At 40.8% G+C, this 15314-nt stretch overlaps 1 protein-coding gene across 1 annotated transcript in view; it reads right to left on the reverse strand.

Moving 5' to 3' along the window:
- HOMER1 (homer scaffold protein 1) overlaps positions 1-15314 on the reverse strand; it is a 100209-nt gene that overhangs the window by 18210 nt on the left and 66685 nt on the right. The window contains exon 6 of the mRNA XM_020783716.3: positions 5352-5508. Coding sequence (XP_020639375.1) covers positions 5352-5508 — 157 coding nt within the window. The remainder of the gene's footprint in view (positions 1-5351; positions 5509-15314) is intronic.

Raw genomic sequence — 15314 nt, forward strand, 5'->3', positions numbered from 1 at the left:
TGTTATCAGAAACGGAATGTTTTAGTAGAGATATATCTGAATGCCTAGCAGCCTTGTATCTCTAGTGCCTGTTTTCATATGTGCACATTTCTTCTACTCAGTCAAGCAGAGCTTTATTTTATTTTTGAAATAGATTCGTTTCAGGATGTCAAGTGCACTTGAGCAGATGGGGAAGCTTCTATAGCACTCTTTTAGAATGCCACTTTTAAGGTACAGACCCAGTTTCTAATGTAAAAGTATGTAAATATTTCAGACTCAGGTTTGAAGCAGAAATAAGATTTCTCATCACTAACAATGGCAGCAAAATCACACATTTAACAAATTCTGACATTAGTAGATTGAAATGCAAACAAAGAAATCCATACAGAAGCAAGCACATACAACTTAAGATGTGTTTTCTCTCCTTTTGTGTTACCATACCCTCAGCTGAAACTGCACACCGACATTTTCTAGCTGGAAGAAAAATCGGCAGAGAAGCACGTTTTATTGTAAGATAGGGCAGTAAGTTGGCAGGGAGGTTAAGTATTGATCTCCCACTCAATTTCTCATTTCTGCCACCTGCCCACAACAACACATTGCCGTGGAGAAATGACTGGGCTTTGGAAACAGCACTGATTGGTATGCATCATAAGGGTGACAAACATTTGAGCAGGAAATTGAAGGAGCTGGAGGCACAATTACTGTTTTTATCACTCCTTCCTGTCAAAGGTCAGGGGACAGAAAGAAAAATATTGAAAGTGAACCGCTGGTTACATAGATTGTGCCATTGAGGAAGGCTTGATTTCATGGATCATGGATATTTACGGTATATGTAGGACTTCTTGATCTATATGAGATGTACCTATTGGGAACTGGGGATGATATTTTTGGTAGGAAACCTGATCAAGTGGGCTTTGAACTAACTCCTGTGGAGATAGAGTAGTAAAAGGTTAGAATTATCAACTGAGCCGGGTATTATTTACAGTATTTGTTTATTATATTTTTTACCACCCTTTTCAAGGTTTTCTAGGTAGAGAGCACTCAAAAGTGTTTTACCTTTCCCTTCTTCTGGTGGCATTGTGGGACTGTACAGAAAACAAATGGTGGAAACATGAAGGAAGCAAAAGCTGTACCCACCTTTTTATAGGAGCAAGCACATTGACTGCTCAGCTTTATCCTTATTTGCTCCTCCTCTGCAGCCATCAACGTGATTGCAAGCTGACGCTCATTTGTTTTTTGGACTGAAAAAGTGCCACAGGTTCCCTTAAGAGACTTGGATTTATTTGTTTATCGAGGTCTGTCAACTATGCTACTAATTCCTAGAAAAGGCAGCACACTGCAGGAGCTTTCACCATGCCAATTTATGGCCACATTCATGGAAAAAGTCTCACTATAATGTGCATTCAACTTCATCTCTAACCCTCTATGATTATAATAACTTATGTCAAGAATTTCACAGAATAGAGAGTGCATAAAGCTAGGGTACCAGGTAACCAAGTACAGAAATGTTGAAGAAAACAACGAGGACAGAAGGCATCACCTGCAGATTCAGCTTTTCCAAAATGAGGATTTGATTTTATTTTTTTTAAAAATAGAAGTATTACTTATAAGTGCACAGGTGTGTTTAAATACCTTTATATGACAAGCTACAGTACACAGACTATTCAACATGTTGATGTTACAGTTGATGCCAGGTGTGGTTGTACTATTTTAAAAATGCTTAGATGGGAATTGTCATCATGTTAAGAGTACTCAAACCCTACCAGTGATCAGTAGGAACATCGGAGAGCAGAGAGGTAGGATGGGAACTCACAGTGTGGGGACAACAAATGATGTTGTAAGCATTTAAAAACATAATGGAAAGACCTGAAATCAGTTGTCAGAAAGATATCATTTTCAGCACCATTCCCGCAGCAGCGATAATGGACAAACTAGCTGTGATTTGTAAAAGGGAGGAGTAATTTTTTAAATTCATACGATTCTGAGATGACCGCCCATACCACTAAAAAAATGAGAGTTGAGAGTCAGGGGTATGTGTTTAGACCCTGCCCCCGCCCACAGTAGGATTTTCTGAGTTATCAGCCATCAGCACTCAGACCTGCACCCATCAGTCCTCACTAGCATCGGGAGACAATGTGCCCCTGAAACTTTGGGGTGAAGTCCCCTCTTTTACCCTCTAATGACCAATCACAAAACAAAGCATGCTAAATGCAGGATACAGTTCTAGGCAAGCTAGATCACATGCTACATCAGATGTCCTTCAATGCTTGCGGGGGAGCATCTGTATAAAACCTGGAATAAACATATAGTGTGACCATGGGATGATACAGTGTGCTGCCTTTCCTGGTGTTTCTTCACTCTCTCCTTCCTCAAACATGGCCAAGTGGCCAACCATTAAATTTTCAGGTTGTCTTTTGACAGGACAATTGCTATCAGAATATTCACTCTTGCTTAATTACAGAGCAAACCCAAATCTGTAAAGGAGGACAGGATATCAGTTGTCATCTAACATTCAGTACTTTAACCCTTCTTGTTATTTAAGATTCTGATGCTATCCACACAACTTAATATAATTTTTATTTCTGCATGGTTGCTAGGGACTCCTCTGAGTGATTATCAAGGCTTATGAAAGGCAAATTTATTTTAACAGTTGATTGGTCCGTAGTACTTATTCCTATTTCTGTTGCAACTCTTGCCTCGGAGCTTGAGATCTGTATGTGCAGCAGCACAGCAATTCACTGCAATTCTTGAGAAGCAAGTATCAGCCCCACAACTTGATAGTACAACTTCTTGGATGAGCACTGGACAGCCAAATGTAAATAAGACCACAGTCTCTTAGTAACCATCTCAGTGCTTTCAAGCAAGCATGTGTAATACAGCCTTTCTGGCTACATATTCGGAAAGAGAAGCAGGGTGGGAAAGGGCCATTGTGAACAGAGAGCAGATTTGTAAGGGAAAGGTATGCATTTTTTTCTCTCCAAGCAACACCCTCCCTTTCCAGCTCATGCCCCCAACTTTTCTCCACCTTCCCTCCCTCCCACCATGGGAGTTCTAAGGAGGTGTTTGCAGGCATATGGAATGGAAGGTGTGGGAGGGGAGGGAGGGTCACTGAGAGTATCTCAGGGAAAAGCTTCAACCCTTTTCTGCCCCCCCCATCACCATTTCCCCACTTATAATGGGTCTTTTCCAAAGCCACCTTTCTTCATAAAAACAGCTGTCAGGGTTTATCATATACAGTATATTTGCATAGGATGCACAGCTTGCCCCTTAGACACCTTCAGCAAGGTTCTTATCTTTATGCCCTGCTGTGATAAATATTTTGCAGTGTTTCTCCCTGGGGAATAGGATATGTATAAAAATTTTTTTTCCATCTACTGATGTTGGGTTTTAAGACATTTACATAAAAATGTATCTCCTTGTTTTGATATTACCACTACTCACCCCAAATACTTTTAAGTAGTCTGGAACTTTGTAACAAAACAGCACCAAGATTACTGTATGTAGAATGCAGACTGAGTTAATGTGTCAGAAATTGATGGGGAAACGGCCATAACAATTTTCTCTACCTGCAGTTTCATAGATGACAGACATGAATTGTGAATTGCGCCCATGTTCAGCAAACATTCTTGCCCTTCCTCACCATACTTTCTCCCATGCATACCATTCATTTTGCAATTCATAATTTTAGAAACAACCTTACTTTTTTAAAAAAACAAAAAAACAAAGAGGAGGGCAAAACTGCTATAAGAAGGAAAGACAGGGAGAGAGTGAAAGAAAGAGAGAGGTTCTCATGCAAACAGGAAACGTCCAGCATGCCCTATTTATTATTCATATAGTTCTTTTATCAGAACCCAAGTTCTGGTAAGGAATAGATATGCTCACAGTAAAAGAGACATGGGTGTTTCCAGAGAATATGGTATGTGTACCTTTTTTACCCTTGCAGCAACTGATTCTTGCAAGTATTAATCATGACCTAGTAAATTATTCTATTGATAAGCCTAAAGAAAGAAGATCCTTTAGGCCAGGTTGAGAGGACAACTGAAACTATGGGAGATGAAACAGGCAGATCATCTGCATTTCATATGGACAAAATTAACGCTGAGTTGAAGGTGATCCAATGTCACATCAAAAGTGGAAGAGTTCTGCTTGTTACAATACAAACATGTGCTGATAAAATTTCTTTTTAAACATCTGTTTGATTCTATCTTGGTGACTGTCACTTGAGTCTGCACTGAGATGCTTTATTGTTATCCCTTCCTCTGTGTTTTTCCATCCTGTCAGGAAACCCTCCTGCATTTCATAAATGAACAAAATTGAACTTGGAAACATTACTTCTTTGGGCTTCTAGTTATACACCATCAAGTCATCGCCAACTCCTGGTGACCCTATGAACAAGTGATTCCCCCCCCCCCAAATGGCATATCTTTAACAACCCTGCTCACCTCTTGCAAGTGGAAGTCAGTGGCCTCCTTGTCAGTGCATGTCTCCCTAAGAGCTTCTACCTGCTCAATATCTAGCTGACCAGATCAAATTAATATTGTGCAAAACAGTGCTCTAGATCAGGGGTCCCCAACACCGCCTGGGACCGGGCCATGGACACATATCTCCTGCCCCCCGTGAGCACCACCACATGCATGCACGCTAGCGTGCTCTGGCCCCTGCGAGCGCCACCACATGCATGTGCGCAAGTGCACTACACCCCTCTGCAGGCGCACTGCACCATTGTGGGCGTGCCACCTGCCTGCCAAGCGTGCCATGCCCCCCCACCAGTCTGTGGTTGGGAAAAGGTTGGGGACCATTGCTCTAGATGTCTGTTGCAATCAAACTTGATGGTACCCTTAGCAAGTGAGCAGAAGCAATGCTCTCCCAAATGATAAAAAAATGCTCGTATGTTGTAACATATGCTTTCTTCCACTCCTGTATCTTTTATTTGGCTGTACTTTGCTTGTGATTGATCACAGGAAAGTTAATACAAACTTACCTTGCAAGAATGACTACTAAGGCATGCATCTCACAGAAAATTCTATTGCTGAAACTAAAACACGTTAATGCAATGAATATGTATTTCTCTTTGATCTCTACATTGATCCTCAGTAATACATACTAAAATGCTGGAATTATTCTCTAAATAAAACCCAATGTATACGTAATAACAACACAGAAGACATTTCTCATCAAAGTAAGAGGCAGAAAAGCAGAATAATTAGAGACGTTCACATATGAGAACTTTGTATTTCATTTCTATAACTGGAAACTGGCTTGCATGGAAGTTGTGAGATGAACAAAAAAATAGCTTGTTAAAACAAAACTTTATTACTCTCCGAGCTCGTAACAGCATTTACTAACCTCATATTCAAATGCTTTACACTCACCCGCTTATGTAGACGTTCTGCTTCCTCCTGATATGCAGCAAGCTGTTGTTTCCATTGTTTCACATTGGCAGTGGACTCAAGCAGAGCTGCTGTAAGCTTGGCATTGTTACCCTTGAGAGTAGCAAGTTCTGCCTCCCAGTGCTTGCTGATTGCTGAGCTATGGACAAAAAAGTGTTGTCACAATCTTGGAGACCACAAACTCAAACGGGTTGTTTTTGCTTTCTGGCTCACACTATACAGTTGCTTTCAAAACTTAACAGAACTACCTTTCAAAAAAAAAATAATAATAAACACAAATACAACAGTTTAATAATCTGATGCTAAAATACTTTAGCTTTGCATACCAAAGGGCTCAGGTCGAAACCCTGACACTTTCTTCAGTAAAAATAGTCTTATATTACAGGACTGCAACAAGACGGTTGCAAAGGCGCATGCCGGATCACACTGGGAACAGTTGCTTTAATGGGAGCAATCTCCCTTAAAGCAACCCTTCTGTCTGTTCAGCATTGTTCCAGCCTGGCCCCCAAAAGTAAAAACCCTACAGCTGGACCAAAAAAGTCCATCTTTGAACGGATTAAAGTCAGGCTGGAACTCATTTTCCTGTACATGGTGTAATAATCAAGAAATAGATCTCTCCAGAACGATCCACAAGTAGTCCACATCATTCTCTGTTTCCCTGTGTGATCACACCCTCACAATCCAGGACTACCTGAGCCACTGGGGAGCCATTGCTAGATGGTGTTGGATGAGTAGACTTGATTGTATTCGCGAAGACTTGATTGATCAATGGTTTGATTCAGCATAAGCTAGTTTTGTATATTCAAAACCATTAATAAACTGATTGCATAAAATAAATATCTTCTTGTGGATATACGTATGCTGTATATTATATTTCAGCTTGTAACAGATAATGGTAATAGTCAGATGTAAAACTAAGCTGACGATAGACAATCTGGTACTTTCCCATTTCTAGAACTAAAGTGTCCATATTTCCTGACCAGGGGTTACAGGGGTTTTATCATAAATTAGCAGTAGGTATATGACCAGATGGAAGGCTCTGCAATGCACTGGTCATGCACATTCCCTCTCCTCTGAGACTGGGAAGTAGAGTAAGCCAGATTTCATTTTTGTAGGTTCCCCGATTTATGATATCTTGGAGGTGTTAAACAAGCCAGCATAGAATTACAAGTTTCAGCCACCAACAGAATTATTTTAATCCAGGGGTCTCAAACATGCGGCCCGGGGGCCATTTGCGGCCGCCCAGATGATAGTTTGTGGCCCTCGCCTTGCCTGCCCCCCAAAGCGCCCACACATCTTCTGCTGTCAAGAGTAAAAAAAAAGCCTTGCCTCGCTCGCTGGCTCTCTCCCAAGACAGCACCTCTCGCACCCTCCATCCAGAACTGCAGCCTGCCAGCCAGCCCACCTGTCTGTTGGCTAAGGAAACTCCTGGGTGGCTTCCTTGGGCTCTTGCTCCGCTTGGCGGAAAATCTGATGCAGCCCAGCCTCACCGAGACTCTGCTTCTAGCAGCCCTCAGGCAAATTGAGTTTAAAACCCCTGGTTTAATCCATGTTAATTTCATTAACATGTAATGGCAAACCACAAGTTGCTGATGTGAAATGGAATTCTAATGTATTATTCTTTATGACTTCATAGAAGAAGTCCAAGGTGTCAAGAGATCTAATTTCTGTTGTATATGCAGTGTAATATGTAATTCTAAAATGTAGCACAGTTTAGGATTACATATGATTGCTCCTACAATCTAATGGGAAATCTATCTAATTACATGGGGAAAGTAACTATGAGTTGTAAATTACTTTCCCTGGTTTAACCTAGTTTAATAGCAGGACAGCAAAAGCCATATTCTTAGTCTTGCTCTATTAGTCACCATAATGCTTAATTAGTTCCTAACTGTCTTCACCATAAACAGGAACATCATGGCTATATAAATGAAGAATTTTAAATAGATTATCTTAAAGTAGTAGTGACAAAGGAAATAACACTCTGTAACCCATAAGCAAGTTCCTTGCAGTTTTCTTATAGATGGGAAATTGTTTCCTTGTCTGCTTATTTGATTGAGTTACTTTAGTAATACAATTCTGTTCTGCTCATTCCTACAGATAAAGAGTAGTGTACAGGTATAATTAACTATCATGCACTAGAATGGGATATTTTAGCTCCTCAGGGTCACATTCTCTTGCTGAAATGACACAGAACTAGACCAAAGATGTTACCAGACCTACAGCACTGTCACCTTTATAGTTAAAACTTTCTCCCTAAATTTCAGCCATTCACCAATATTTTTGTTTAAAAAAAGAAAACAGCTGTGGCAAAAATGTCAAACAATGCATTTCACATGGTTTTTTTTTTGTCCTACTCGATGAAATGTACTGGAGCAACAACAACAAAAGCCTGACTTCAATCAGTATGCAGTGAAACAGAAATAAAGTACTATGGTTGTCATTCTGAGTAGGTTCAAGAAGCACAAGACTGATTGATTGGCTGATCGATTGATTTGATTGACTGAGCGATTGATCAGTTCATCAATATACCGTTCCATTAGTACAAAGCATTATTCTGGAAGGTTTACAACATGGCAAAGTAAAATAAACCACAAACGAACAACAATGAAATCATGAAGTGAAACAAACAGAAGAAATTAACTCAACCATCCAGCCAAGATGGCTTAATGTTTCTATATAGGATGTATTCGTTTAATGTAAATATCTAACCCTAATGCCACTGTTAACCATTTTAATACACTGAAATTCTCATACTATGTAAGTTTTATTTGTAAGGGGCAAAAAAATCATTGTATCAAGGTTAAAAGAATTTTAAAAATGACAAAAGGACTCCAATGTGCAGTGAGACAAGCAAAAGTAATAAAACGGTTTATATACGTTCTTATCACAGTCATACACACTGATTTCTGTTAGAAAAGTTCTTCTGATTTTAGGCTTCTCCAAGCTATATTGGGGAGCTATAAAAATGAATTATGAAGTATCTACTGCAATTCAATCCTGTGCGTGTTTATTCTGAAATGACTCCCATGCATTAGGATCCAATGAACAGCTCCATTAGTTCTGCATGCCCAAGGGGACTTCTGCCTCAAACAGCTGCCTCCCCTGCTGCATAATAAACACTCCTGAATCTGAAAGGCCTTCCAGAAGCACTTTGCAATCATGTACCAAGGCTGGGTTGGTGGACTGCTGTTCAAGGAAATAAAAAGGTCAAGAATCACACTAAAGATATCCAGTTACCCTAAATCTCAGCCACAGTACTCAACTAGCCTTACTCTCAAGTAAATGCACAAGAAGCACAGACAAACAGTTCCAACACAGACCATCTCTCAAAAAAAGAAAAGAAAAAGAAAGATAAAGAAGAAGGGGAAAAAAGAAATATAAACACTTATTGTAGTCACAGTGTACAGTACTTGTTAAAAACTATTCTGGAGGTAAATGCAAGAGGAGAGGAAATAAAGAGAAGCAAAGTAGGAATTCATGACCCTCTAGCTTGCTTGGGCTTCATTCTGAAGTGTTAAACTGTGGATTAGCTTACATCTAAATCATGAGGCACATTTATGGTCATTACTAGACAGCTACATGTTTCAAATAAAAAAAAACCCCCAAAATATGTCATTTAAAGTATTTGTACTAAGTATGTGCACCAACTCCAATATTCACTTTTGATGTTCTGGAAAAAATAAAATAAATAAAAGGACCCATTTTGGCTGGGACCAATTTGGAGTCAGCTTGCTTTGCTTTGCTTTGAGTCCTCAACTCAAGCTGAGATTCAGAAATCTAAAAGTTCATATCTCCCACTAATGATCACTGGAGAACACAACCAGAACTACACAAAATCTGCAGGCATGGCAAATCCTTAGGGTCTAGCACATCTCAACAATGTTGAGTAAGTGCAGAGACCTTCTGCTACACACCTTTAATGTTCGACTTACTGGAACTGCCAGTAATTTCTTTATTTCTTGGCAGAATTGAGAGAAAATCTGTGGGCACAGTTGTCTCTTTGGGGGAAAAACTGGTGTCAAGTTTCAGATTAAAGGGTGCAGGGGTTTGTTTTGTTTTGCATGGCTTGGTTTCTGGCAAGTGGAGCCTTCACATTTAGAGGGCATCCAAACAATGATGTATGAACCACCCTGAGTTCCTTATGTTCATTTTTCTGGAAATGACAAGACAACACAGAGGTGGCCCTAAGGAGACAAATGGAAGCATTTCAGGACAGGGAATCTTTTCCCCAATGGATCCTCACAGGTTTTGGAGGGGAAACAGTGATTTGCTTCTCCTTCTCTCCCTCTTGTGTTTTCTGGGAAGAATGGATTCAGTACTTAATTTTTATAGTAGACAGTGAACAAGAACACACAGAAACACGCAATATCTTAGTTTCAAATAAATACTTTCTTTTTCTAAGCAAAGGAAGGAAGAATGCATTCATTGCTTAAATTCTAGAGTACACACACATCACAAGCAGAGGTGAAAAAAATGAAAATGCAGCAAAGATATGGGTCTGATTATGAATAAAAACAGGACTTCCCGCTGCAGGCAGAAGTGAAAATGATTTAAAATATTGCATTATAAGAAAGGAATTATATTTGATAAACAGAGGTGAGAGAAAACAACTGTAAACAAATAGATCTTGAACTTAGCCCGTGCCAGAACACTGACTTATCTCTTGCTGTCTACAGAATAATTTGGTGAGTAGAGGGATAAAGGAAGAAATGGTTATGTTTAGAGATGGACACAAACTGGAAAAATGACGAATCGGGCAGGTTCATGGTTCAATAAGCGGTCTGAGAGGCGGGCAGAGGTGCAGAGGCCGCAGGCCAGCTCCAGAAAGGGAGGCTAAGCCTGCTGCCTGTGAGGAGGGTGGCACCGGCAGTTAGGGAGGTGACAGGAGGAGTGGGAAGGGGGCTGGTTAACATTTCCTTTTGTCAAACAAAATAAGAAATCTGAAGGGAAAGAAGTCCGGCACTTCATTTCGCTTGGGCAAAATGGAATCCCCAAGCGGGTTAGCGAACTGAACCACAAACCAGCCCAATGTGTCAGTTTTTCTGGCTCTCGGTTTGGTTCATGGCCATCTCTAGTTACGCTCATGTATTTCACAACTTCTCTCCCAAAGCAGAGTGAATAGGCAGCCGCTGGTAAAATGTCTTGCTGGATTAGGAGGCAGACTGTATTAGTCACTCAGCCCTCCTCCTTCTTCCCCAACTTGTGCAAAACCTGAAAGACTCGTATGTCTCAGCACGGCTGCTTTTCTAAATTCCGAGATTTAGAATGCACTGTCTGGGCCCTGCTTCCATTCTGGTTGCCCCCCAAGAGAAGCTAACTTTGCCTAAGAAAAGCATCAGAATTTGTTGAAATTTGGCTCTATAGTCAAGACTTCTCTGAATCTTATATACAATCTTCATTGGTACAGCTTCCCATCTCTTTCTATACGTATCTATGTACTAGAAAGAATATGCACTCCATCAAACTGGAACATCAAGCTAACACATCTGAGCTGAGTCATGGCGACTGGGCATCTTTCTTGTTAGGTTGAAATGTTTCACTACTCATCCAAGTAGCTTCTTCAGTCTGACTAACAAGAGAGAAGTCCAGTTGCCATGACTCAACTTCCAGATATAGGGAATATACATTCCTTTAAAAGTCTCATTTGACCCCTTTAAGAGCTGGGAATGTTCAGTCACATAGGGTTTGAGCTGATATAGGTGTGCACCTTCATCCCAAGCAACTATCTCTGGGTCCTCACATTGAGGAATATAGAATGCAAACTTCTCCACTCCATAAAGCTGCCAGAACATACCGTGGTGATGATGATAAGAAGAGTGGATTCCTTATACCTATGAAATTTGAATTGAATGGTTAGAAGATAAATAATTCTAGCATGTGAGGAAGGTAGGGTGATTGCCATGTTGGTTAAGCGTGGGTCACATGAGAATGGTATATGCAGAGAAAGGATGGAATGGAACGGGCATAAATGTCTAGGACTAAGTACAGTATGTGAAAGCCATATTGGTTTTCTGCTGAGCCCATCTGTAATATATACATACTTGATGCCAGTGCTCAACCACATATGATCTCAAAAAATATGGCCCAGGATTTTTAATCCCTATGGTATCTGCAGTATGGTGCTGACTAGCTTGACTCAGATAACAGTGTCCTAATGTCTTACAACATCCCCTGGGAAGAAAGTCATCCAAGCTGAAACCCATATTGAGACTAATTATTACAGGTTATATTAGTTAAGTCAGTAAAAAAATGCATCAGATACATATGGACAGCTTGAGTGATGGGAAAAAAAAATTTGTGACTCAAATTAAATTGCAATCTTTGGCCTGAGAGGCATATTTGTGGTATCATGACACAAACCTTACTATTTGGGCAGCCATGTGCATTGAGGTTTTAACTGATGCTTCTGTTTTTTCTAGTGGACCTGTCAAACTCATGCATAAGCACTGGATGGTCCAGCTACATATTTCATTATCAAGCAATCAGACCTGGTTAATGCAATAATAGAGATGAACCAAATGTGGGGCATGATTTTCATCAATACCTGTTTCAGCAGTAACCTTACTGCTCCTTTTTTTCAGGAATTTCTAAGAATGATAGAGTTCACCTGTTCAAGAAGTACTGTCCCACAAAATTTTCATTTACTCTCATGTTCCCAGTCAGCAATGACTGGGATTTGGATTAATTCAGAAAACAATTCCCTGACTTTAAATCAGCTTTGTTTTTTCTCAGTGATACAATCAGCACAATCACATTCCATACACAATCCCTGAATAGTTAGGATCACTTTCCTAATCACAGAAAATGGAGCAGAAATAATAGCAAGCTGTATCAGTGACTTAGAGCAGAAACATATATGATGCACAGCCAACGATTAGTGTTGAAAGCACACTCGTTTTCAAGAGATGGGATTAGATAGGCTTTCGTGTTTGAGAAATTAGATTTCAAGGGAATTGTGCAAGACATGTAATATAACTTGCCTTTAGACATCTTCGGCAATTAAGAAATTCCCTCTTCTAATCATGTTGTTGTTGTTGTTGTTTAGTCGTTTAGTCATGTCCGACTCTTCGTGACCCCATGGACCAGAGCACGCCAGGCCCTCCTGTCTTCCACTGCCTTACGCAGTTGGGTCAAATTCATGTTGGTAGCTTCGATGACACTGTCCAACCATCTCGTCCTCTGTCATCCCCTTCTCCTCCTGCCTTCACACTTTCCTAACATCAGCGTCTTTTCTAGGGAGTCTTCTCTCATGAGATGGCCAGAGTATTGGGGCTTCAGCTTCAGATTCTGTCCTTCCAGTGAGCACTCAGGGATGATTTCCTTTAGAATGGATAATAACTATCTCTGTTCTCAAAAATAGTGCTTCAGTGGTTCTGAACCTCTGGTCCTCTAGATGTTTTGTTCTTGAACTCCCTTGGCCATGCCTACTGAGGCTTCAGAGGACCGAGGTGTATCTATATATATACAGTATGTCTGTGTATGTATTATTGTATTCACATAAAATTCTCCCACAGCTTCCATCTTCCAATATTTGTGATTATTTAGATACCTAAGGCCTAAAAATCAAAGAGCTGGATCTAAAGTTGCATGCAAGTACAGAAAAGCCTGTATAAAGAGATTTTTCCTCCCCTTCTTCCCTGAAGCAATGTTCTGTGGCTCTCTAAAAAGCCTCTCTAGAGGGCTGGGGGAACCCCTTCTAAACAGTGTGGGTTACTGGTATGGAGACTGTAGGATTCGTGTGGTGTTGCCAGTGATCATGTGGAGGTACCATCACACACCATGCTTCTGGTTAATTCTGGCAAAACTCTCTCTTCGCAGTCTCCCAGCTCTGCAATTCACTCAGCTCAGGTGATTGCTCCAACACTTTGGAGAAGCTGTTCAGGGTGTATAGGGGCATCAGCAGGAAGAAGACATAGGAAGGCCCCATTGCAGGAGTCCCATTCTACTAATGTGTGGACTTGCGTCATTCTCTGTTACACACACACACTTTTTTTTCATCACCACTACATTGGCACTGTTACTGCATAATTCGCCATGGTCCTGTTCCTTATTTGCTCCACCATATATGAAGCTCCTTTATAAGAAGGAAAATTTTCTCCTCTTTGCAGATGGTGAAATGCATGAACACTGCATTGCTAAGTTTATAATGCCTAATTATAGATGCTCATTAATATTTCTACAGATCACTGTAGTTCGGACAATGCCATAAGAAGCAGGGATCACATTTTCAGCCTAATATATATTTGGTTCTGTAAGAAGGAGGGAGGGAGAGAGACCCCTCTCTCGGGAGTGCTGTCCCTCCCGCCAACCGCTGAGAAAGAGAGCCAGACCGCACCAGTTCCCCCATCCCGGAAGACGAGATCTCCTGAACAGGACCAGGGGAATTTGGAGGGAGATTTGAAAGGACTTATGATTGCGGAACCCGGGACTACCTAGGCGGGCATGGGAGAATCAAGGTGGGAGATAGTGGAGGTGGGGTTAGGGGATATAAAGAGGAGGGAAGGAGAATTGGCAGTAGGTTGGGAGTGGATCTGGGTAGAAGATCCATGGACTGGAAAGACAGAGAAACTGTGTGTCCCCAAGGAAGAGGCTAATGCTCGGAGGAGGCGTGAGCTGAGCCCTAAACCATCATATTGGGTGAACGGGAAACTAAGGAGTGGAGGAGGAAGTTGAGAGAGGAAAGAGAGAAAGTGGAAAGAGAACGAAGGGAGAGGTTAGAATGGAGAATTTGGGAGACCCAACAGAGGGGACTGCTGGAGTCCCATGGGAGATGGGGGAACCCCCCAGGGAGTGTAACTGGGTGGACAATCAAGAGGAAGACACCATTCCCCTACTGGAAAGAAAGGAGGGATTACTATTGAACACTGACACCCCACCGGAATGGTCTGGACCCTGGAACCGTCCGGATTCAAACCCTTTCAAAGTAGACAACTGGAACCACCCTTCAGATCTGTTGTCGAAGGGGGAGAATGTCTGGGATGCTTTTGTTGACACTGGACTGTTGTTGAATACCCCAATAAATGTTACCCCATTTGTAAATCAAAAGGAGTGGGAGTGTTATTTGACAAAGTATTGGAGGAAACTAATGAACCCTCACAGGTTCTATGAAAAAAACATTCCTAGATATATATAAGCCATCATTGGCACTATAGAGTAATACAAGGTTTCTTCCCCCCCCCCCCTTACTGACAGTGACTTGATGCTTATTTTCCACTGGATTTATTATTATTATATTTTATTTTTAGACAGGATGCATTCCTTGGCATCTTAAAACAACCACATAGTTCTACTTACTCACAACACCCCAGAGATACAGAGAACTAACATGTAAACTAACATCTTCCAATGAACATAATAATAAGCCCTTCTCATTCAATCTATCCACTTTAATAAACTGGATGGATCATTTGGTTAAGGACCTCAACCATGCATCACTGACTCTTAAAGCCAGCACGTTTTATTTGTGAACTCTGTATTTTACTCCATAGGTCTGAAGAAGTGGACTTGTCCATCAAAGCTCACATTACAATATAGCAGTTTGTCTTCAAGGTACCACAAGGTTATTGTCTTTTTAAATGTTTTCTTGGATTTTGCCTGATATGCTTGTGCAGACTAACATGGTTACCTCTTCTAAAACTAAATGTCCAGAAGGTTAGTCATGATGAAAGACTGATTGATATAAGTATGACTGCAAGATACTTGGGTTGAATCTGTAGAATTAGTGTATTTACACTATGCAGTTCTAATTGCATGTTGGCGAATTGATTCTGACTTATGGCCATTCGTAAGTAAATTTCTAAGTAAAGAGTATTCAGAAAATAATTTATCATTCCCTTCTTTTGGGGGCATTCTGGGACTATGCAACTTGCTCAAGGCCACATAGACTCACTCTTCTGGGGTGCACAGTGGGGAACTGAACTTCTAGCCTCTGGTTCTACTCAC

Source organism: Pogona vitticeps, chromosome 2 (assembly GCF_051106095.1).
Source record: "Pogona vitticeps strain Pit_001003342236 chromosome 2, PviZW2.1, whole genome shotgun sequence".
NCBI classification, from domain to species: Eukaryota; Metazoa; Chordata; class Lepidosauria; order Squamata; family Agamidae; genus Pogona; species Pogona vitticeps.